General features: G+C 35.7%; 2 protein-coding genes across 3 annotated transcripts in view; one reads left to right on the top strand and one right to left on the bottom strand.

Annotated features, from left to right (window-relative positions):
- LOC101889961 (chaoptin) overlaps window positions 1-23431 on the top strand; it is a 32356-nt gene extending 8925 nt beyond the window's left edge. Inside the window, exons 6-21 of one of the 2 annotated variants that reach the window (XM_059123867.1) lie at window positions 4911-5045; window positions 5115-5334; window positions 5400-5618; window positions 5695-5781; window positions 5846-5980; window positions 14163-14237; window positions 14309-14402; window positions 14471-14601; window positions 14718-14831; window positions 14929-15071; window positions 17115-17256; window positions 17649-18007; window positions 18073-18496; window positions 19709-19950; window positions 22255-22441; window positions 22515-23431. In XM_059123867.1, coding sequence (XP_058979850.1) covers window positions 4911-5045; window positions 5115-5334; window positions 5400-5618; window positions 5695-5781; window positions 5846-5980; window positions 14163-14237; window positions 14309-14402; window positions 14471-14601; window positions 14718-14831; window positions 14929-15071; window positions 17115-17256; window positions 17649-18007; window positions 18073-18496; window positions 19709-19950; window positions 22255-22441; window positions 22515-22616 — 2809 coding nt within the window. In that variant the 3' untranslated portion in view covers window positions 22617-23431. Of the gene's footprint in view, window positions 1-4910; window positions 5046-5105; window positions 5335-5399; window positions 5619-5694; window positions 5782-5845; window positions 5981-14162; window positions 14238-14308; window positions 14403-14470; window positions 14602-14717; window positions 14832-14928; window positions 15072-17114; window positions 17257-17648; window positions 18008-18072; window positions 18497-19708; window positions 19951-22254; window positions 22442-22514 lie in introns of both variants that reach the window. The other variant, XM_059123862.1, reaches the window with a different exon arrangement.
- Window positions 7911-12546, bottom strand: LOC101889789 (uncharacterized). Its single transcript, XM_005176305.4, has 4 exons — window positions 12110-12546; window positions 11835-12005; window positions 8651-9448; window positions 7911-8590 (listed from the first exon to the last, which is right to left on the bottom strand). Exons 1-4 carry the CDS (start codon window positions 12302-12304, stop codon window positions 7991-7993), a joined length of 1764 nt encoding a protein of 587 aa, XP_005176362.3. The 5' UTR covers window positions 12305-12546; the 3' UTR covers window positions 7911-7990.
- Window positions 23432-24719: the final 1288 nt, after the last annotated feature.

The following is a 24719-nucleotide window of genomic DNA, read 5'->3' as shown; positions in this document are numbered from 1 at the left end:
CCTGAGTTGGCTTCAGTTCAGCGGGATCCAACGTGTGAATACGATATAGATAAATGGAAAAATTTTACGCTAGCAGATCCGGACTTTACGTCGTCAGATAGAATCGACGTGCTGATTGGAAGCGATGTCTACCACGAAATCCTTCAAGATGGTATTCACAAAAAAGATAGTATATTGGCGCAGAGGACGAAGATAGGATGGATACTGTCGGGGCCGACTACGGAAAAAAAAGGGAAGCAGCAAGAAAATTGTAGCTACTACTACTCTGGAAAAATTTTGGGAGATAGAGGAGGTGAGCGACAATCAAGCAGTGACAGAGGATGACTTTTGTATGTCAAATTATGGCTCAACAACATCGTTAGCGAGTGATGGCCGGTTTATGGTCAGACTTCCCTTCAGGGAAGACGTTGAATTAGGAGATTCACGTAAAAGAGCTATGGCAAGATTTTTGAACATTGAAAAAAAATTATGCGCCAACCCTGAACTAAAAATGGAATACCAACAGTTTATGGAAGAATATATTAGTATGGGGCATATTAAACGAGCTGCGGAAATGTTTTTAGTAACAATTTTTTTTTGGCATTTGTTAGTTCCAACCTTGCTTGTGCGTTGGAAATGAAGCGAGAAACCTCATTTTGTAACCATTCTTGAATGGCGCGTGCTGAATGCGATGGTCCTGTTGGAATGTCCAAGGTCTGCGGCCAAAATGTTTGCGTGTCCAAGGCTTTAATTTCAAACTCCAGAATTTATTCAGATGTAACGGTCGATTAATACGAGCGGAGAGCGACCATCGGCTGTTATGACGGCCCACACCATCACCATGGCCGGCGCTTGAGTTCTGGTGGCCAACCGAAGGTGCGAATTTCAGCTGACCTCTTTGGCAAGTAAACACGATCATTTCGTTTGTTTAGAAACTGCTGGAAAACGAATGTTTTTCCCATCAGAGAACACTGAATTCGGCAGTTCACCACTTTCGGCCAAGCGAAGCAACTCTTTAGCTTTTTTGGAGTCTATTTTCTTTCTGTTGCGGTGTAAGTAGTTGCAATTTTTGGAATTTCAATGGCTTTACCCCGAGCTCATTTTTCAATATTTGCTGAATGAAATATTGAGATATGTTCAGCTCACGAGAAATTTTTCGGACACTGCGACGCAGGCCTCAAGTCGCTTCTTTACTTTTCGAACCATTTCTGCTGATGTTGCTGTTTTCTTCCGTCCACTTCCTTGACGTTGGTCTACGCTACGAGTATCACGGTCACAAGCGATGGTACGAGACACAAAATATTTATTCACATTTAAATGCTGGAGTGCTCTAACGATAGCCACTTGTGGCTTTCCAACCATATATAAAGAAATCACACTATCACGTTTTAATTCCATCACGAATAACATTTTTTCTGGAGCATTCTCACCAAAATGCTTTTGTACACTTTTTAACAATATAATGAGCTGTCACTGGAATAATTTCAAAAGCTGTCGGACGAGTGGCTTAGAAATGGCATCAGTCCGAAGTTGATTGCAGTTTTTTCATCTCACCCTGTGTGTTTCCATTATGTAAGAAACGTCCTTGCATAAAACTGTCAATATAGGACTAAATTTAGGTACCTCCAGATATTCGGCATTTTGAAGATTTGTGTCACGCTATTCAACGGAAAAATTTGAAATTTGGTATTTGAAAGGGTATTCAAAGTTCGGCACGGCAGTTTTTACTTGGTTTACTTGCGAATTTCCATCTGTACAAAGTCCTTAATTCTATTTAAATTCTTTAAGAGCCCCTGCAATATCCCATGCCTACATTTCTACAGGTCTTGTTCATAATTGAAATTAACAAAGAATACATCCACTTAAAAGATTATTGAACTACAGCAGAGGATTTGAAGACCGGCCACGTTACCATTTTGTTGTAACATTCAATAAACAGGTGAAAAAATCAGCAAAAATAAGTCTAGTGTTTTTCGTGGCAGCTAGTGTGTGTAAATGTGTACGAGTATGTGTTTCAAATCCACACTCTGAAATGTTTTTTTATTTGCAAATTCGTACATTGGCCCGTGACTGCATCCATCCACTTGGAGGTTGCTTTATTTCTATTGCCTTTGTCTTTTAAGCCGATTTCGTCACTTAGCCATTTAGAGACATCGTATGTTCGAGGGTATATTGATGAGAAAACGTGAACGCCAGTCACCACCAGCTACATGCACACCTAAATATAATAAACATGCAGTAAATAACAATCTTGTTTCCACACCATAATTATGATACCGGTTGCACTGTTGAATATTGTCCTATCGCCGTCGCAACCATTACCAATTCAATCACGTTTTCTAATTGTTGCTAAGAAGCCATACTTCTGTGCTTCTTGTTGTGGACCTAGAATTGAACATTAGCACATTGACTAGAATGTTTAAATTAAATTTTCGCCGGGTATTGAGACTAATTTAAATGAATAGATAATTAGTGTAACTGGGTTGGATTAGTTAATAATGTACATACTCATGTAAATGACATAGAATATGAGCTCATTAACTTCGAAATGGCAAAATTTTAGAAGTTTTATAATATATGTTTAAAATGACTTAAAAACACTGTAAAATTGACATTGAAATCTCAATATCTCTGTATGTGTGACTATGATCAACTTCTAATCAAAATGACTAAAGTTTAGTTAGTGATTCCAAGCAGGAAGATGAATGGATGGAAAGATAGAGAAAGACACGAGAGGTGCAATCTTCAGTAAGCAACTGGGAATAGCCTACTCCTACAAGTTGCAAGGAAAGCGATCATGAAAGGGGTGGAATTGACTAAAACTATGAAGAATGGAATAACTGAACAGGTGACTAATTACGGGGTGAGATGAAGAAACTGCAACCATCCTCAGACTGCTGTAATTTCTAAGCCACTCGTCCTGCTGTTAAAATTATTCCAGTGATAGGTCATTATATTGTTTAAAAGCATACAAAAGCATTTTGGTGAGAATTTTCTAGAAAAAAGTTGTTCGTGATGGAATTCTAGCGTGATATTGTGATTTCTTTATATTTGGCTAGAAAACCACAAGTGGCTATCGTTAGAGCACTCCAGCATTTAAATGTGAATAAATCTTTCTCGTACCATCGCTCGTTACCGTGATACTGGTAGCGTAGCCCGAAGTCAAGGAAGTGGACGGAAGAAAACAGCAACATCAGCAGAAATGGTTCGAAAAGTGAAGAAGTGACTTCATCGAAAGCCGCGTCGCAGTGCCTGAAAAATGGCTCGTGAGCTGAACATATCGCAATATTCCATTCAGCAAATATTGATAAATGAGCCCCGGGTAAAGCCATTGAAATTCCAAAAAACTAAAAATAGCTAAAGAGTTGCTTCGCTTGAAGGAAAACCTTTGTCGTCCTGCAGTTTGTAACCAAACAAAATGATCGTGTTTACTTTCCAACGAATTCAGCTGAAAATGTACACCTTCGGTTGGCCACCAGAAATCAAGCGGCGGTCATGGTGATGGTGTGGGCCGCCATAACAGCCGATGGTCGCTCTCCGCTCGTATTAATCGACCGTGGCATCAAAATCGTGAAAATATTCTGGAGGGTGTATTAAAGCCTTGGGCCCGCAAACATTTTGGCTGCAGACCTTGGACATTCCAACAGGACTCAGCACCATCGCACTCAGCACGCGGCAACCAAGAATGGTTACAATATGGGTTCCTCTCTTCATTTACAGCGCAAAATGGCCACCAAAAATGCTGCTTAAATTGTAAGGAAAGAAATGATTTAAAGAAATAAAAATAAAAATATAAAGTGTAAAGATAAATTATTTATTTACGGTTTTAGAAGAATTTTAACAAATTCTTCTGGTGCGCTAGCGATATAGGTCTTACGTTTTTGTCGCGATATAGGTCTTACGTTTTTGTCGCGATATAGGTCTTACGCTGTAAAGAAATCCAGTTGGTTTAAATTGTCAATTTCGTTACATATACCTCAAATAAGTCTTCATAAAGAAGGTTAAACCGGAACAAAAGCTCTAACGTAAACATGCCCTTGTATGGCAATTTTACGGATTAATCTTTTCTTCTTTATTAAAATAACCGAAGTTTTAATACCCTCCATCTTTGGGTAAAGAAAACATTTTTATATAAAAGTATCTGAACTCAAACGTGTTCCACTTTAAATTACAAATACAAACAATTTTGTTAGTAAATGTGGCTAGTATTATCCAAATATGGAGTATCGGTGGGTATCGTTATATATGCGCAATAGGAAAACGTAGACATAAACCTGCCCCATTATGAATCACAAATACAAATTTTTAGACAAATCCGTGGAAAATTTTGGGGGCTATACGAACAACGTGGAAATATGTGGCAAAAATCATCAATATACCGATTATGGGAAGGTACCGTTATACGGGACTACAAAAAAAAACGTGGACTATACTTAAAATGTTTCGCCACCGGAGCTAGAACTATGACCTACAAATACCAATTTTTAGATCGACCAGTGAAAGAATGTGGCGAAAATCATCAAAATACAGAATATCGGGAGGTACTGTTGTATGGCGGCTGTACCAAAACGTGGACCGATATTTTCAATTTTCATTTCGTATTTTTATATTCACCATATTTTCATTTTCAATACCAACAATCCTTGACGCAATACAAATTGTTCTGGCAAATGAAGCGCTTCGTCAAATAATATGGGCTGCATCGTGATTTCAACAGACGGATAGACAGACAGGCGGACATCTTTAAATCGACATAGAATTTTATGCCGATCATGACTTTATGGGGTCTACGACGAATATTTAGGGATGTTACAAACGGAATGCCAAGCTAATATACCGTCCTTTTCAAGGTGGAGGGTATAAAAAATAAATTAAAATTTTAAATTTTGTGACTTTTATTAATAGCAAAATTTTGTTTTTTTTTTTTACAGAGTCATAAGTATGCGCGATAATAAAATCAAAATCGAACAACCAATGGAAACATTCAACGCTATGCAATATACGTTGCTTAAACTAGATTTAAGCGGAGATCAAAACGACCCGACAAATCTACAAACTTTGCGCAAGTAAGTTCATTATTTCCCCCATGCAATATCAAAAATGTCTTTTTATTCATTTGTAAAAAGTATGACCAGAATGAGGAATATGCGCTCACTGTCCATGTCCCGGATGAGTGCAACATCCATAGGGCCGGATGATTTCAAGGATTTCGGTGTGGAGCTGGAAGATTTGCAAATAGTCAGAGCGAGCCTGAGCAATATACAGGCACATGCCTTTAAACATGTGCGGGGACTGAAGCGTTTGGATTTCAGTGAGAATAGTATACAAAGTATTGAAAATGATGCATTTGATGAGGTGGGTGTTTTTAACTAAAAAATATGTAAACTAATTAAAATGTTTATTTTTTTCTTGGGTTTTAGATTGGTCATTCTTTGATTTCATTGAAAATTGCCCATGGTTTTTCGGGTACTGCATTGCCAGCTGAACCATTGCGACATCTGACCTCATTGCAGGAACTAGATATGAGTAATAATAAAATACAAAGTATGAGTGATACCAGTTTTCATTTTTTGAAAAATCTAAGACTTTTGGAATTGCACGATAATCGCATTGAACAAGTAATGAAGGGCACGTTTCAGGTGAGAGTGAGTCTGAGAGAGAGAGAGACCTGTACTGAATTAAGTAATAAAATTATCATTTCCAATTTCATTTCAGGGTGATATACATTCGAAACTTGAGGAAATTTCTTTCCGTTTCAATCACATGACTCAAATATCACAGCATACGTTTTTCGATTTAGAGGTAGGTAGGAATCTAAGCAATTTTAAGAGTTTATAATTTTGCATTATTGTAAAATGTTTATTAGGCCTTGAGAAAACTGCATTTGGATGATAACAAAATTGAGCGCATAGAAAGGCGAGCCTTTATGAATCTGGACGAGCTGGAACATTTAAGTTTACGTGGAAACAAACTAAACAATCTGGCCGAAGAATCGTTTCAGGTAACTGTGTACCCAAAAGAGGAATATATGAATATGTATATCAATGAAATTTGAAGCTATATTAAACATATATATGCTTGTATGTAAATGTATGCTATACATTTAAAATTACCTATCAAATTGCCACCAAGTGGATTGGATATGCGGTAAAATTTTTTGATCTGTTCAAATTGAGGATGGTCCCAGTATCTTATAAGGACATGGTGGATTCCATTGAAGTTTTTGGAATTAAATGAAATATCTATTGAAAACAATTTACAGCCAATTTTATTGGAAACTTTTGCGAAGCCTTTAAAATATCTGAATTAGGGAGGCATCTAGAATAAATAGCCCATCTTGATAAACAAAAGGAAATTGCACCAACAAATTAAATAACAAATCGGATGAAACATGTATGCGGTAGTACAATTACCTGCATATGCTACGACATGTATTTTATATGCGATTTCTATGATAACCTGTACCAGTGAGGTATAGTGTATTATGATTATGAAAGTAAACAAGTAAAAAGCTGTGCTGGTGCTAACAATTATGTTGCTAAAATCATCAAAATACCGAATATCGGGAGGTACTAAAAAAATCCGAAAACTACCACTTAAATGAAAACCGATATATGAGGACTATACGGAGACGTGGACCTGCACGAACTTTAAATATGAAATTACCGGTAAATAATGTCGCTAAAATCATGAACGTACCGAATGTCGGAAGGTACCGTTGTATGGGGGCTATACAAAAACGTGGACCGACATGGCCCATTTACAAACTTAACCTGCCAACTAGTAAACTATGCAATTCGTTCGGAAGATAGCGTGATTACAACAGACAGACATCGCTAGATCGTCTTAGAATTTTACGCTGATCCAGTAGGCTCTATTATGAATATTTCGAGGAGTTACAAACGGAATAACAAAGCTAATACACCCTCCATAGAATGGTGGAGGGTATAAACAAGTGTAAACAAATCCGGTATATTATATCTGTACCAAACAATGGAGATCTTCAAAGAACAAGGACTTTGTAAAAAATCGACTTCGATTAAATACTCATCAATGATACAGTACTTTATGGGCTTTTAGGATATTTCGACAAGATAAAAATGGAATGTCAAATTGCCAATAGTTTGTGAGAGGATGCAACTGTGTCTTTTCTTTAATTGGACACAAATATAGCAGTAATGACGAAGAAAGCGAGTTGAAAATTTGATAACTCTATTAGGGAGTATATGGGAGTTTGCCATGCCGACTGTTCTTTCTATTTGAAAGCATTGAAAACAGATATAAAGTCGCCTTCATTTTCTCTTTGTTCTCAAAGTGAATACCGTTTTTAAACTCAAGGCTGTCCAGCTATCCTGCCATGGTAACAATTTGCTAACATAAATAAGTTTAGGATTAATTGAAACTGCTCTGACTGTCTACATACAGGGCCGCGTTTCATTAGCCTGCAAAGATTCTTGTCTAAAAGTAAAAATAAGGAACCGAGATGGAGGAGAAATAATGGAACATTGTTAGCAAAATGTATAACAATTGACAATTTTTAATTACATTCCTAAAGCTCAGGAATATACGCAGATATGTTTTTAAAACCATTGGGGAATGATCAGCTGATAAAAAAATTCAATTCAAGAAGTACAAAATTGCCAGAATAATAACTATTACGGGAGTGGCCCGGTCCAGTGCCACTTCGCTGTGAACGTCCTATAGAGTATAGATATTATCTAGCGGAATAACACCGATGTTCCATATGGATTAGAATGAGTGATTTGCTGCAATTTTCTTTGCATTTAATTGAAATAACTCAATGGTATGTATATTCGTTTTCGGAATCAGTAAGTGATTGGTTACAATACTCAATTTGTACTCTGAGGACTTCCTCTTAAAAATGCTTCTAAACACATCCATTTTTTTCTAGTTTTAAATAAAATTGCACAAATTCATATATTTAAGTACATATAAATAAAATTCGCCTTTTTTTTGAAAATTAAAAGAAAATACTTTTATATCTTAAAATCTATTCACTTATATTATGAACAAACATAGCATGCATATTATACTCTTTCGATGTACCAAATGTCTCGTGGCAAATAAAACATTTCCATTGATTACTGAATTCCGATGGTGCGTTTATATCGTCAATAGGTTCGGATTTTACAGTTGCCTGTAAACATTCCAAGTCTTCTTTAAGTGTGGGGAATAATAATTCCGAATCATCAGTTTCGTATCTGGCCCTTTGAGGAGGGTGATGTCCCATATTTTTCCATGAAGAACTGGAATTGTTGCCCATGAAATTTGAATGCTTAGTGGGAATACTGGGGACAATCATATTGTGGCTGAATTCTTTATAAGACGGCCTTGAGGATGGATACATAGGGCTAGGTTGAGCAGTTCTAAATGATAGGGGCACCGGTGGAGGTGTGAGTTTCTTTATACTATTCGATGTTTGCGGGAAATCTGGTAATAATAATTCATCACAGTTTTTGCTAGTTACTCGTCTGGCGTATAGGTCCGGTATGTTGTGAATGCGCATGTGAGAATTGCTGGATCGGTAGTTTGAAAAGACTTTATGACAAATGTTACAAGAGAAAGAGCCATCGGGATTTTTCGTGGAGCTCTGCGGAATTAAAAGCATTATAATAATATAATATTAGTGAGAATTGTATTCATGGTATACCTTGCCATCTTTGTAGTAATATCGTTTCTTTTTGCGTGGAATAGGATTTGCACGAACCAACATGGAATTGCTACTCATTACAAGCTGTGGCAATTTCAATTGTGATGACGTTTGACTTAATGAAGAGAGTTTTGTGGTAGGTGCAACTCGATTAAGATAGAATTGTTTCATAATTGAGCGAAAACTAATACCATGTGCCGAGGGCATATGTTCTCGTAAAACTTTCGGTGAATGTGGAAACTCTTTGCCGCATATGAAACAATAGTAATAGCAATCACTGTTCGACCAATGTTGTAAAATACTTTTATTGTCCTTGAACACTTGCCAACAATTCAGGCAACGAATATTCTTTTCGTTATTCACACAAATGAGACGTCCACGTCTCAAATGTTTCGGCAACTGTCGTTTTTCAAATAGTTTATAGCTGGATATATTTAAATGTTCGACCTGATGTTCTGCCAATTGCTTTTCGCTAACAAATTTCCTTTCACAATACGGACAATCGACGTCGGCGACGACGTCATCAGCTGAATCAATCGATGGATGTAATCTAGTTTCATTTTGTGATATTTTAACACGTTTAATTGTGCATCCATTAAGTTCTAATTTTGTTTGAATATTTTGTACCAGTTTTTCATTAGGTGGTAATTTAATTTTATCGTTGCTTTTAAGAATTGAACTTTCATCGGATATAATATCTCCACTGGAGGGAAATGTCAACATCTTTATGGGGGTATTTTGATTGATGTCAACACTATAGGAAGCTTTTATAAATAGTTTTGTTGACCTTGAAGAATTCTGAAAAGAAGAAGAAAAAAAGAGCATTAAAAAGAGAAAAATATTCTCAAAATTTAAAAATTTTCCTCAAAACGTTCTGACAATTTCTTTAAAAATCGTAGTTTTATAACCTTTGACTTTTTAGATACGGATATTACTCGAAAAATGCTGTTGGAGAACATGCGGTTATATCACTGTCAATGTTCAAACATATGCCCATATAAAATCTACGATTTGTTCGAGAGTCAGGATGTACCGTTATATGTTAGCTATACCTTACGTGGGTCGATATGGCTAATTTTCAATATCAAAGATCCTAGATATAACACTAGCATATTTGCAATCTTCAAAAGATATATTAAAACCAATATGAAATTTATATTGAGTGTAATGCTGATCAGTGGGCCTCAGAAGAATCTTGCAAGGTCTGACAAAAGGAAATGATTTAGTAAACATTTTACTTTACTTTCAGGTGTGTGATGGAAGTCAATTCGGCTCGTTTTGGTATAAATATTTTTATTATTTTATTATACTCTCCACCATACTATGGAAGGTATATTAACTCTGTCATTCCGTTTGTAACTTCTCGAAATATTCATAGTAGACTCTACAAAGTATATATATTCTGGATCAGCGTAAAATTCTAAGACGATCTAGCGATGTCCGTCTGTCTGTTGTAATCACGCTATCTTTCGAACGATTTGAGATAGAAGGCTAAAATTTTGCATACATGCATAGTTTACCAGTAGGCATGTTAAGTTCGTAAATGGACCATGTCGGTCCACTTTTCGTATAACCCCCATATAACGGTACCGCCCGATCATCGGCATTTTGATTTTAATATAAAAATTTTAGCGTCATTATTCACTGGAACTGCTTCAAATTATGTATTATGTAATGGGTACTACAGCCAATGACAAAAATGTTTGTATGCCGATCCAAGTCTTCGTATAGCCCCCATATAACGGTACCTAACGATTTTCGGTATTTTGATGATTTCAGCAACTTTATCCATCGGAATCGTTTCAAATGTCGTACTGGAAGATCCTAATGAGTACTATAACCTATGGCAAAAAATTTTTTGTATGCAGGTCCATGTCTTCGTATAACCCCCACATAACGGGTTTCATTTAAATGGTAGTTTTCGGAATTTTTTGAAAATATTAAAGTTCCTTTGAAATGGTGGATGTTATTAAATGACGAACATAGCTGCTTTTTACTTGTTTTCTAATCTTTTAATTCAAACTCAGATTGAATTTTGAAAATATGTAATTATACTTTCAACAAAAGAAATATCTTTTTATGAGCCAAAGACGATTCCACAATTCAAATGGAGTCGATTTCCATCCCATATATTAATGTTTTACTAGGATGCTTCATTACTGAAAGGTATCCGAAATTGTAAAAGTGTAAATGGTCCGGGGGCAATTTGGAACAATTCTAATGAGATATATTGATGATAGTGGTAAAACACTGAGAATCGAACATTGAAAATGGGCCATTTGGGTAGACTTCACAAAGTAATACTTCCTCATTTTCGATAACAACATTTATTTTTGAAAATGAAATAAAACAAAAACTGTTGACATATAGCTCGAAAAAAACCTTGTTATATTCTTCTTGCTTTAAATGATGAATGTTGCTTTCTGATTTTGTACCTCCTTCTGCGCCACAGTGATTTGTTTACAAACCTTAGTCTACAATTTTTCTTCGTGAGAAATTAGGAAGTTCGGTCCGGCTTAAATAATGATTTTCATTATTTTCAAAATCCAACTAATATTAGTCATAAGCAAATGCATACTTTATACAGACTGCTGTCATTTCAAAGCCATTCGACCGGCAGCTGTTAAAATTATTCCACTGACAGCTAATTATATTGTTTACAAGCGTACAAAAGCAGTTTGGTGAGAATTTTCTAGAAACAAGTTATTCGTGATGGAATTCAAGCGTGATAGTGTGATTTCTTTATATTTGGCTGGAAAACCAAAAGTGGCTATCGTTAGAGCACTCCAGCATTTAAACGTGAATAAATCTTTTGTGTCTCGTACCAATGTCGTGGAAGTGGACGGAAGAGAAGAGCAACATCAGCAGAAATGGTTTGAAAAGTAAAGAAGCGACTTGATCGAAACCCGCTTCGCAGTGGCCGAAAAATGGCTCGTGAGCTGAACATATCGCAATATTCCATTCGGCAAATATTGAAAAATGAGCTCGGAGTAAACCCATTGAAATTGAAAAAAGTCCAAGAACTTACACCGTAACAGAAAGAAAATAGACTCAAAAGAGGTAAAGAGTTGCTTTGCTTGGCCGAAAGTGGTGAACTGCCGAATTTGGTTTTCTCCGACGAGAAAATATTCGTTGTCTAGCAGAGGTCAGCTGAAAATGTGTTAATTAAATGTGTTAAAATTACCTCAATTTCATTTAAAATACGAAAATATTCATGTTGTGGCTCCTCGGTTCTTAGCATATTCAATAGTTTCTTTTGATGTCTCAGCACTTCCTGTATGTCTCGATACAATGAATATACATTTTCTACGCATTTGGGGCATATATGCTGTGGCAGTGGATCATTTTCGTATAGCTATTTAAAAGGGGGAAATCAAATGAAAATATGTAATTTTAAATAATACCCGATTAAGCGCCAAATTATAACAACCTGCCCCCCTGAAATTCCCCACCACTTACCACAAATGGATAAACTGTTGATATTTTACTTAGTAAATCATCTATTCCTGTTTTTTCCGACTGGGAGGAGGTTGGCGATGGGGTTTTCTTCGCTAAGAAAATATTCACATTTTCCTTATCCTCACACCCACAAAATCGACACATATTTTCGGGCCGGCAATCACCAAGAATATAGCGATTTTTAGGGCTTTCCATAGCGGCCTTTGAAGAAGTGAAATTAGCCCACTGAATTTATTTATAATTGTTCTGTTTTGTATATTTAACTTTTAATTGTTGTTGTAAGTATCTGCCTGTTTTCTCGCAAACAACAAAACATAAAAAACACCGACGAACGAATACATGAATCTTAATCTGTCAAATTTGTAAAGCAGCTGTTACAAGTGAGAGCGAAAGGGAGAATGGGAATTGTTTTCTCTCATAGGATTAAACGTACTCTTTATTATTTTTGTACGGCGTTGATTGATGGTTGCTTGGCTTTGAATCGGATTTTAGGTTTAGTACAATGACCGTTAAATTTTAAAATGAAATAATTGAAACTAAAAATGAAGAAAATAGCTTTGAATTTTCTTGTCATAATTTTCTCATGTAATCACATCGACAATATTTCTTTATGCCCTAAAACACTTTTGTTAATAAATAAAAACTCAGGATATTCGAAAAAAAGTCACGTTTGTTAGTCTTTACAATCCTTATAAAATATTCTTTAAAAAATATCTGAAGGTTCTTGAAAAACATCTTTTAAAACTTCGTACTTGAAAATCTAGTCCTACCTTAGTTTGTCTGATAAAAACCACGTTTCTCGGTGATGCTTGAAAAATATAAAAGAAATCTTTTTGATCCTTTTATGAGAATATGAAATGTAAACATTTATAAAGGAAGGAAATGTCAAATGAATGAATTAATAGAACAAGAATCCAGCCCCATGTTGTATCTAAAAGTTATTGAATAACACAAACATGATCTTGAAAATGTTCTTTAAAAAATTCATGGTTGATGGTTTTTGAAAAATATTTTATATCCTCCACCATAGTATAGTGGGTATATTAAATTTGTCATTCCGCTTGTAGCATCTCGAAATATACATTTTAGACCCCACAAAGTATGTATATTCTTGATCGGCATAAATGTCTATGTCGACTGAGCGATGTCCGTCCGTCGGTGGAAATCACTCCAGATTCCGAACGCAATGAAGAAGGCTGATTAAATTTTACTGAAATGTATATTATGTCTGCAGGACTTTGCGTATTGAATTGTACCTTCTCATTTTCGGTATTTTGGTGATTTAAGCCACATTTTTCACCGGAATTGTTTCAAATTTGGTATTTGAATTTCGTAATGGATACTACAACCAATGACAGAAAATTGTCTTTGCAGGTCTACGTTTTCGTATAGCCCCCATATAACGGTACCTCCCGATATTCGGTATTTTGATGATTTTAGCGACATTATTCACCGGAAATGTTCCACATTTGGTCTTTGAAATTCGTAATGGATACTACAGCCTAAGACGGAAAATTGTCCGTGCAGATCCACGTCTTCGTATAGCCCCCATATAACGGTACATCACTATATTCGGTATTTTGATGATTTTAGCTACATTATTCAACGATTTTTTTTCAAGTTTCGAATTTGAATATTGTAATGGCTTGAGATACAAGTTGTCTATGCAGGTCCACGTCGTCGTATAGACCCTAAAATAACGGCTACATTCGATATTTTTAAGATTTTAACAGAATTTTTAACGGATTTTATTTTTTTGAAAACTGCAAAATTCGTTGCGAATTGTGGAGGGTATTAAAAGTTCGTCCCGCTCACAGCTTTTTTACTTGACAAAAAGATCCAAAATTTATGATTTTATTCTGAAAAATCAATATGAAAATTTACCTTTGTGGCTTTGAAAATCCTTGAAAAGAGGATCAGTGAAAGCCCTTAATAAAATATTGGAAAAATTTTGTTCTGAATGACCTATAAAATGTTGCTAATTTGTAAATTACAGTCATCCAAACATATGAAATCTTCTCATAATAACTTTTAACTGCTTTTATATTTACAGAATTTACCAAAACTGGAAGTTCTCGATATGGCTTTTAACATGTTGCCGAATTTTAATTTTGACTATTTTGATCAGGTAATTTGACATAGACCAAAATTATGCAAATATTGCTATGGATATATGTTTTAATAACCCCTCTCCAATAGGTGGGGACATTATCAAATTTAAATGTAAATGTTAGTCATAATCAAATCAAAATGTTAATGCACAATTCATCATGGGTCGGTAGAGGTGATCATGGTAATTTGAATACACATACAAATTGATAGAATAGAACACATATTTGCTACATATTTTTCTCATTCCAGGCTCAATGTATCATTCAAACATAAAAATATTAGATTTATCACACAACAATATCTCGATAATATATCCGGGATATTTTAGACCCGCCGAAAGTTCATTGACACATTTACATTTGGGCTATAATGCCTTGATGGTGAGTAGTTTCAAAACAAAAAAATCTAAGAGAATATATTTCTCTCATTATTCTCTCATAACATTTATTCAAATAATGTAAGTCCATCTCTCCATTTTCTTCTTTTCAAAATCTAGAATGTCACCCGTGATGTCTTTGGTAATATGCCACATTTGCAATGGTTGGATATCTCACATAATTATATACGTGAAATCGATTTTGATGCCTTTAAGAATACCAAAGAATTGCAGGTAGAATAACGACAACAACAACTAATACATTCATTTTCACCTCATTTGCATTGGCAAATAATTGTGTTTTTCTGTTTTCTGTTATCTTCATTTCCAGTTGATCTATTTCCATTACAATCATTTGACTGATATACCTCAAGAAGTTTTCAAACCCATTCGAGCATTACGTGTTGTAGACTTTTCTCATAATCATTTGCGTGGCTTGCCGGATAATTTATTCTATAATGGTGGTATGGAGAAGTAAGTATAAAAAATGTTTAAACTTCGGAAGATCAATGTGGCAAGTGGGTGTGTTGCTACCTACTGAGACTCCAGAACACCGATTTATAGCAATAGATTTTTCTGCTGTTTGACAAACTCTTGTCAACATATATAGCCAAAATGTCGAAGTCAATATTTTAAAAAGATTATTGGTATAACCCCAAAGTACCCGAAATTTTAAGTACTTTAATGGTTATAGCAAGATTGTTTGTTATGGCTGTATAAATATATATGAAACGCAAAAATATCAATGAATTATATTATCACTACATTATCACGTAAACATTTGTAAAGCGTTTCAAGATCACGGAAAGATTTGAAAAAAGGAAAGTATATATGGATCTTTCTATCTCGCCGAGCTGAGTCGATCTAGCTATGTATGTCCGTCCGTCCGTTTATCCGTCTGTCCATGTTAATTTGTAATCACTCTACAGGTCGCAGTTATGGCCCGATCTTCACGAAATTTAGAATGGAGGTGGGGCTAGGGTCAGAATAGAACCCTATTTCTTTTGGAGATAATCGCATAATATTTAGGGGTTGAAATGGACCAAAAACTGAAAAAATTCCGGATTTTGCAGTTGCTCTACAGGTCGCAATTATAGACCAATCGACGTGGAAGTTAGCATGGAGGTAGAGCTTATGGCTCGGCAGATGCCCTCCAATTTTGATGGTCATCGGGTATATTTAGTGGGTGAAATAGACCACAACATTTGTGTTAAATAAAAGTCAAATTTTCCATTAAACCGCGAATATTTTTAATCCCGGCGAAATCACAAATAGACAGGTCAATTCGGACCGTTACGTAGATGCCGATAGTAAATATATCGGTTATATATAGCGAAATATATACAATGTGTATCTACAAAGGAAGGGATGTTAGTTAGAATGCTTATATCTCAAGAATGGCTGAACCGATTTTGACAAATTTTGTCAATTTAGAATGCTCTCTTGACATAAAAGTATAATATCTAAAAAAAATCGCAGAAACATATGTCAATAAAGATGTTAATATAGATTTTGTAGTATTTTGTGACATTTTTTATTTTTTCATATTTTTTATCGCATGCGATTTTTTCAATTTGACTTATAATATTTTGTAATATTTTTTCACATTACAACACAGATTGGGGATATTATATATGTATTGCATATATAGTCCGATCATCACGAAAATTTTCACAAGGGTAGAGTTAGGCTCAGATGGGCTAGGCCTATTGTTTTCAAAGATGTCCGCAATATATTAGGGGGTTGAAATGGACCAACAACTAAAAATGGTCCTGATTTTGCAGCCGTTACAAAGGTCACAAATAGAAACCAAAGGACATGAAATCTCGCATAAAGTTAGAGTTAGGACAACGGGTACAATGGACCATTAATTTTGTGTGAAAAATACCAGCATTACTTACAGGCGATATCCGAAATACACAAAAGGCGAATTTCTGGCGTTTTTATGCTGATTTCGTTGACAAATATAGCCAAATATTGTAGACAAGCAAATCATATAGATGAGTCTAAATTTGGAGATACAGAGGGGCTTCGTGCTTTTGGAGATGATTGCAAAATTTTTTTTTTAGGGGTTCAAATTAGCCAAAAACAAATGTTTTTCCGATCACACAATTGAAGCCATTTATCTGTAAAATGGACTACATCAACTAACAGCCCGGCGGAGTGCATAAATGTTGGGCAAATGTCCCTAGTCAAAATCCTAATTTCAAAAGCGAAATCTTCCAATATGGATTTGAACATAAGGAGGCTTCTAACCTATTGTAGTGTTGTAGGGTATAACATAGTCGGCCCTGCACGACTATAGCCTTTTCTTACTTGTTTAATTTGTTTTTGTTAGATTGTCACTAAAATAAGTTCTAGGGATGTTTGTGAGTAAACTATCTCTATTAAAAATGTCGCTGTAAAAATATGTAGGACTGAAGAGGTATATTTACTGTAGGGGAATAATCTTGATTTTTTAAAACTTCATCTTAAAATTAATTTTCTATTAAAAGTAATTCCCTTACCCTTTCATAGGTTGGATGTATCCCATAATATGCTGCTGAAAATACCCTCTTCGTCTTTGTCTAGCTTGGCAGCTCTAACATTGTGTGAATTACATCTATCCAATAACTTCATATCGACCATACACAGCATGGATCTGTCCAATAAATTCAGAGTGAGTTGGAGACTGTTTCTACAATAAATGCACCTAAGTATCGACTACCTATTTCTTCTACTTCTACTATCAATATACTACTACTTCTTGTACTACTGTTACTACTACTCTACTATCTCTCTTTTCATATTCCTTAATGTCGAATATTAAAATAAAAAAACCAAAAACCGAATAACCACCAAACAACCACCCCCCAACATCATCTAATCTAAAATAAATCAAAACCAAATCAATAAATATGTAATAAATACCAAAATCCTACTTAACCCACATGTTAGCCGAATAAATATCGGGTAACACTTCTAATCTTCTATACTATTTTTATTTTATTTGAATTCCAAGACCCAATTATTATGGGATTTTTAATTTTCTTTCTCGTTGCCTTTTTCCAGTCGTTACGTTACTTGGATATTTCGTATAATTATTTGCTGCGTATTGATGATGCCGTCTTTGCAACAATGCCCAAATTGGCCGTTTTGGATTTGTCACACAATCGCGATCTTAAAGTTATGGATAAATCTTTTATGGGTTTGGAGACGAGTCTAATCAAATTAGGTTTGGAAAATGTTTCGCTCAGCACAGTGCCGGAGATTCGTTTGAGATATTTACGCGAAATACGTTTGGGCTACAACGAACTGCCATCGATACCACAAGAATTGGCCCATAATATGTCCAATTTGAGAATGTTGGATTTATCCAATAATGATTTGACCAATGTTCCCTTGATGACACAGTATTTGCCGCATTTAAGGTGAGTGGTGTTATTCAACTTTGTATTTAAAAACTTTTGTATTTTATTTTTATTTGTTTTTCTAGGAAACTGATGCTCTCTGGCAATCCCATTTCATCGCTCAACAACAACAGTTTCGATGGTGTCAATGATGATTTGGAAATGTTAGACATTTCCAATTTCCGTTTGCATTATTTCGAATATGGCTGCCTGGATGCATTGCCACATTTGCGTCAATTGAAGTTGACAGCATATTCGCATTTGGAACATTTCAATATCCCCTATTTGCTGAGAAATCATCACAATATACGGGATCTATGGATTGAGGCACCACAACCATTTACACGCATCATCAAAAAGGGTTCGGGACCAAATCAAGAAATGCAAACCGTACAAATGGGTATGCCCACCGATTTATCGCGCGAAATGGAAGGACATCTGCCAATGAAATTGACAAACATCACATTTAGTGGGCCACAATTTTCCACATTGAATGAGAATATTTTAAAGGTGGGTGGGTGGCCGGCCAATAATTGTTGTATATGTAATTTTTATACCCTACACCACAAGGTGGTCAGGGTATTATGTCTTTGTTCATTTGTTTGTAACAGGCAGAAGAAAACGAGATAGACCCATAGTTCCTTTTGACGATCTGCATAGAATCACATTCTGAGTCGATTTATGCAAGTCCGTCCGTCCGTCCGTCTGTCCATGTATTTTTGTAAACAAAGTACAGGTCGCATTTATTGCCCGATCCAGATGAAATTTTGCAAAGATCTTTTGTTTGGCCCAAGGACGAACCCTATTGAAATTGGAGATAATCGGTCAAAATTTAGATATAGCTCCCATATATATCTTCGTCCGATTTGCCTTTTATTGTGCACCAAACGTGTAATATCAGCCCGAATTGTATAGAATTTTGCATATACACCCAAATTAGGCCTGAAAATATGTATGCCAAATTTGATCGAAATCGATTCAGATATAGCTATAGCTCCCATATATATTGTTCATCCGATTTGTTATTTTTGTCCACCGTCGCCGTAATATGCACTCTGCAACAACAATATTTGGGGAAATATATCAAATACAGCTCAGAAATACATTTGCTAAATTTTATCCAGATCGGTTCAGATTTGGATATAGCTCCCATATATAACTTCGTCCTATTTAATTTTTATTGTGCACCAAACGTCTAATATTTGTCAAAATGGGATGGAATTTGGCACTTACGACCGAATTGAGTCTAGAAGGTAGTATGTCAAATTTGGTGAAGATCGGTTCAGATATAGCTATAGCTTCCATATATATTATTCATCCGATTTGTTATATTTGTTACCTACAACCGTAATATGCACTCCGTAGCAACGATATTCAGGTAAATATATCAAAAACAGCTCAGAAATATCTTTGCCAAATTTTATCGAGATTGGTTCAGATTTGGATATAGCTCCCATATATATCTTTATCCGATTTCAAATTAATTGTGCACCAAATGGGCTATACAATTCTGAATTTAAAAGACACAAATGCTTCGGCATATTTAGTCCTTTGAACTTGAAATTATAATTATAATCATAGCGTGTATGATTGTATTCTCCCATAAAAAACTTTTAATTGTTATGTGGATCTCTACTAAACTAGCAAAGTGGTGTAGGGTATCATAAAGTCGGCCCCGCCCGATTTTAAGACTTTCTTTACTGGTTTTAATTTGATTTTCAGGGCATGCAGTCTCCTTATTTATATATCCAACTATTCAATACATCCTTAATGGAGTTACCGAAGAATTTCTTCAAGAACATGGGAAGAGTGCGTAATATCTCCTTGGATATTCGTTACAATAATCGTATGCTGAAGAAAATACCAAATCCAAATACTGGGACCGTGCCATATCTACCAAACAGTGTATTCTTAACGGATCTGAAAATGTCGGATACAGATTTGAATTGTGACTGTGATTTGGGGTAAGTAAGAATACATTAAAAACAACCCAGCGAACCAAACGGTCCGAGCTCGAAACGAAAGTTGATAGCAACTTACGATTTCGGATGGAACTCGGTCCAACTTCTGACCGAAAGTTGTGTGGAGTGGTTGTCGTGTTGTCTGACCAAAGGATGAAAGTCTGAAGTTTTAGCAAACTTTCGAACAGAAGTCGGGCCGAATTCGCATTTTGTTTGTTTACAAACAAATGTTACTGCACAAGCCGAAGAGAAACGTGGACCTGCATAGACAATTTTCTGTCATAGCTCTAAAACTCTAAATATGAAATTTGAAACAGCTCCGGTGAATAATAACGCCAAAATCTACAAAATATCGAACATAGGGAGGTACCGTTGTTTGTGGGCTATACGATATTGTGGACCTATATAGACATTTCTCTTCCAGGGGGTAAAGTGCTTAGAAAGAACTTCTAGTATGGATGTTTTGACAATTCAATTGAAAAATGTAGCTAAAATCATCAAAATATCGAATATAGGGAGGTACTCTTCCAGGGAGTAAAGTACTCACAAAGAACCCCCTGTGAAGAATTTCAGACAATTCCATTGAAAAATGTGCCTAAGTTCATTAAAATACCGAATATCGGGGGGTACCGTAATATGGAGGCTATCCATATATCGCGGACCGATATAGATAATTCTCTGCCGAGGTATAAAGTACCCACAAGGAACTCCTTGTGTGGATTTTCAGACAATTCCATTGAAAAATGTGCCTAAGTTCATTAAAATGCCGAACATCGAGGGGTACCGTAATATGGAGGCTATTCTATATCGTGGACCGATATAGATAATTCTCTGCCGAGGTATAAAGTACCCACAAGGAACTCCTTGTGTACAATTTCAGACAATTCCATTGAAAAATGTGCCTAAGTTCCTTAAAATACCGAATATCGGGGGGTACCGTAATATGGAGGCTATTCGATGTCATGGACCGATATAGTCTATCTTCGAAAGTGGCCTGCCTGTAGACAAAAGACAGATCTGTGCAAAATTTTAGCTTCCTATCTTAATTCGTTCTGACTCTAGCGTGATTAAAACAGACTGACGGACAGGGCTAAATCGTCTTAGAATTTTATGCTAATCAAAGATACAGGGTGAGACATAAAAAACTGAAACAAAGTCAAACGCTATAATTTTTACTTTTTGTTTAAATGTTATTGAATTAAAGCAAAAAAAGCCGGAAATAGCATCAAATTTTAGAAAAAGTCCAGATTGGTTCGAATTGGTCAACTTTGGCACGAATTATGGCCTTCAAACGGTCAATGAAACTGTCATACGCTGCCCAAATGTTGCTCTGCGGCCCATTCCCGGCGAAGCGCTTGCTTAAAGTGATCGACACTTAGGTGTTTTTTAGTGCCAACTTTGATTTTGGTGGCCATTGTGCGCTGGAAATGAAGCGAGGAACCTCATTTTGTAACCATTCTTGGGTGGCGATGTCCAAGGTCTGCGATCAAAATGTTTGCGTCCCAAGGTTTTAATACATCCTCCAGAATATTTTCCCGATAATATTCGACATTTATTCTGATGCCACGGTCGATTTATACGAGCGGAGATCGATCATCGGTTGTTATGGCGGCCCATACCATCCCCATGGCCGGCGCTTGAGTTCTGGTGGCCAACCGAAGGTGCACATTTTCAGTTGACCTTTTTGGCAAGTAAACACGTTCTTTTGTTTGTTTACAAACTGGTGGACAACGAATGTTTTCTCATCGGAGAAAACCAAATTCGGCAGTTCACCACTTTCGAACCATTTCTGCTGATGTTGCTGTTTTCTTCCGTCCACTTCCTTGACGTCGGGCTACGCTATCAGTATCACGGTAACGAGCGATGGTACGAAATACAAAATATTTATTCACATTCAAATGCTTAAAGATAGCCACTTGTAGCTTTCCACCCAAATGTAACGAAATCACACTATCACGCTTGAATGCCATCACGAATAACTGTTTTTTTTTTGGAAAATTCTCGCCAAAATGCTTTTGTACGCTTGTAAACAATATAATGAGCTGTCACTGGAATAATTTTAACAGCTGTCGGATGAGTGGCTTAGAAATGACGTCAGTCTGAAGTAGGTTGCAGTTTTTCATCTCATCCTGTATAGTACAATTATATCAATCAATATTAAATACTTTATTGAATAGTTAGCGTTTTTTAGTTTAATAACTTTTTGGGAACATACTATGTGGAAAGGTCAGTTTACATATGACTCTAACATAATGTGTAAAATGTACAGAAGACACAATAATATTGACTCTCTTTATCAACTTTCAGATGGGTGGAATTTTGGCAACGTAAACGTCGTCAATACATCTGTTCTTCACAAACCTGGACCGATACTGTGTTCCGCACATTCATGAATTCGCCGTGCCAGGTGTACGGCCGTTACACCTGTGACGATCACGATGATGATTTGAGAGAAACACGATGTGACAACAAAGGTGGACAACAATTGATGGAGGTAAGCAGACTACGTAACTAGATCTTTTTATTCGTACTTTAACTCTCCTTTCATTTCATTTCATTTCGAACAGTCGCTTAAGGCCGACTTAGAATGTGGCTGGGATGGTACCTCGTGCCGTGAAGCCTTCATTGTGGTGGTGTTCTCTTGCGTATTCTTGGTGTTATTTATGTGACATCTCTATTGTGTGTTCAATATAACCAAACAATTCTATGATGTTTTGGAGCAGGTCTATGGCCACAATAATTTTTAAAATAAAACGAAAGACAATGAAGAAGAAAAACAAAAATCTACACAAAAAATAGAAAAAGAAAACAGAAAACGAATTCTTTTTGGAGATGAGAATATGTAGAAGAACTAGTAAGAATGAAAGAACAGCGTTGATTCGTTTTCCCGTCGCCTTCATGTAGTGTTGACCTTTTTGTTTTGTGACTCTAAACATCCTGGACTGATTGTACGTAGCTGCATATTGAACACACACACACACACCCCACCTTTATCCTTTTTAGTAATGACGACCATGGCACTTTTTATGGACTTAGGACATGTTAAACATTTTTGGAATATCCATTGAATCCCCATAACTTTTTGACGAAAGCGGAACTAAACTATGGACTAAACGAAAAACTTAGCTTTGAAAAATTGCGATTTAATGAAATTAATTAAGCTTTTAGTTTTTAAACCCGTATAATCTTATATAAATTTTATCTAAATTATATTAATATTCCCATATAATATTTAAGAGACAATGGTTTTTATAATTACCTATGTTAGCGGTTGAACTAAGTCCGTGTATTGAAATTATATAATTTATAGATTTTAATGTATTAAGCAAAACCAATTTTTTTAATTTTCCCCAGAAAGTTTTATAACGCGACCTACCGACCCACTTATATCGCCTCCATACTCTTATATTTACAACGCTTTTAACGAATTTATACGCCACACACAATATTCTCAAATAAAAGTATTCAACAAAAAAATGTACAACTTGATGTTTTTCTTTAAGTATTTAGAGTGCAGATATTGTAGTCTGTCCGTCAGAAAAATTGAAAAAACACTTAGGGACTTATGTGAAGATCGGACGACGCCTTCTTATCAAATGATAGTTTAACTTTATAAATAAAGTTAGAAGATATTTTTAACCAGCAAGCTCTTTTTTTAGTAGACCAGAAGATATTATTTTTAATAAGGCGTGGCATAACCTGTACATCGCATATTTACACAAAGAGTGTCGCATCTTAAAAAATCAGTACTGAGAAAAATGCATTTTATGTTATCGATTAAAATTTGACTTACCGAATTAAAAAGATTATTGGTTTGTTCCAGAACTCCAACAGTGTAGAAGTATTTACCACGATAGCCGATTTTTACTGTACGATATCGAAAAAAAATTCCAAAATTAGTGGATTCTTACAGTTTCTAAAACTGGTTATCTGTAAAGTGGCTATTACATATCAGTTCTAAATTTCCGTGCAAGATCAAGTATGGTTTCTAAGCGATTTATAAACTTAATATACACTTTTGTTGACTTATGTCAAACTTCAAATAAACCAGTAAGGAAAAGTCAAAATTCGGGCGGGGCTGACTATTTGAATCTCTACACCTCTGCATATTTAGTAGACCTCCGTAAAAAAAGAATTTATTTGAAGCAGATCATACCAATTATGAACATTTGGCTTTAGGGAGGCATATCCAATTCTCAATCGATTTTCGTTAAATTTGATGGAGACATTCTAATCTTTTTTACCAAACCACATTGCAAAAGAGTGTATGATATCACTTCGAGGAGGATTATATTAAAAAAATATCGAAGCCGAGTACGTCCCGAAATGCACTTCATTTGGGTTGATATTAGCCATTATTTACACAATAAACCTGAAATCGGATTAAGGATATTTGGGACCTATATCCAAATCTAAGCCGATCTCTATCATTTTTGGTAAAGCTATTCCGAGCTCTATAAGATGTACCAGATATCTTATAGAGCTATCATTGTTGTCGAATGTAGATTACGAACGTGAGGGACTTAAACGCAAAATCGGATGGAACATATGCAGGGTGAGCGCCATGGTGATGGATCGCCATGACAGCCGATGGTCGCTCTCCGCTCGTATTAATCGACCGTGGCATCAGAATATGTATATAATTTGATACGGTCAAAATAGCGGTGCCTAGTCGAAATAGCGGTTTTAGACCCTAGGTCTCTTTGGACCAAATCCGTTTCAGGACATTTGGAGTCGATCTACCGATTTCCGTTCATCCGGCCGTCCGTCTG

This window comes from Musca domestica, unplaced genomic scaffold, assembly GCF_030504385.1.
Source record: "Musca domestica strain aabys unplaced genomic scaffold, Musca_domestica.polishedcontigs.V.1.1 1, whole genome shotgun sequence".
In the NCBI taxonomy this organism is placed as follows: Eukaryota; Metazoa; Arthropoda; class Insecta; order Diptera; family Muscidae; genus Musca; species Musca domestica.
Note: the sequence above shows the minus strand (reverse complement) of the source record. Positions and strands in the feature narration are given on the sequence as shown.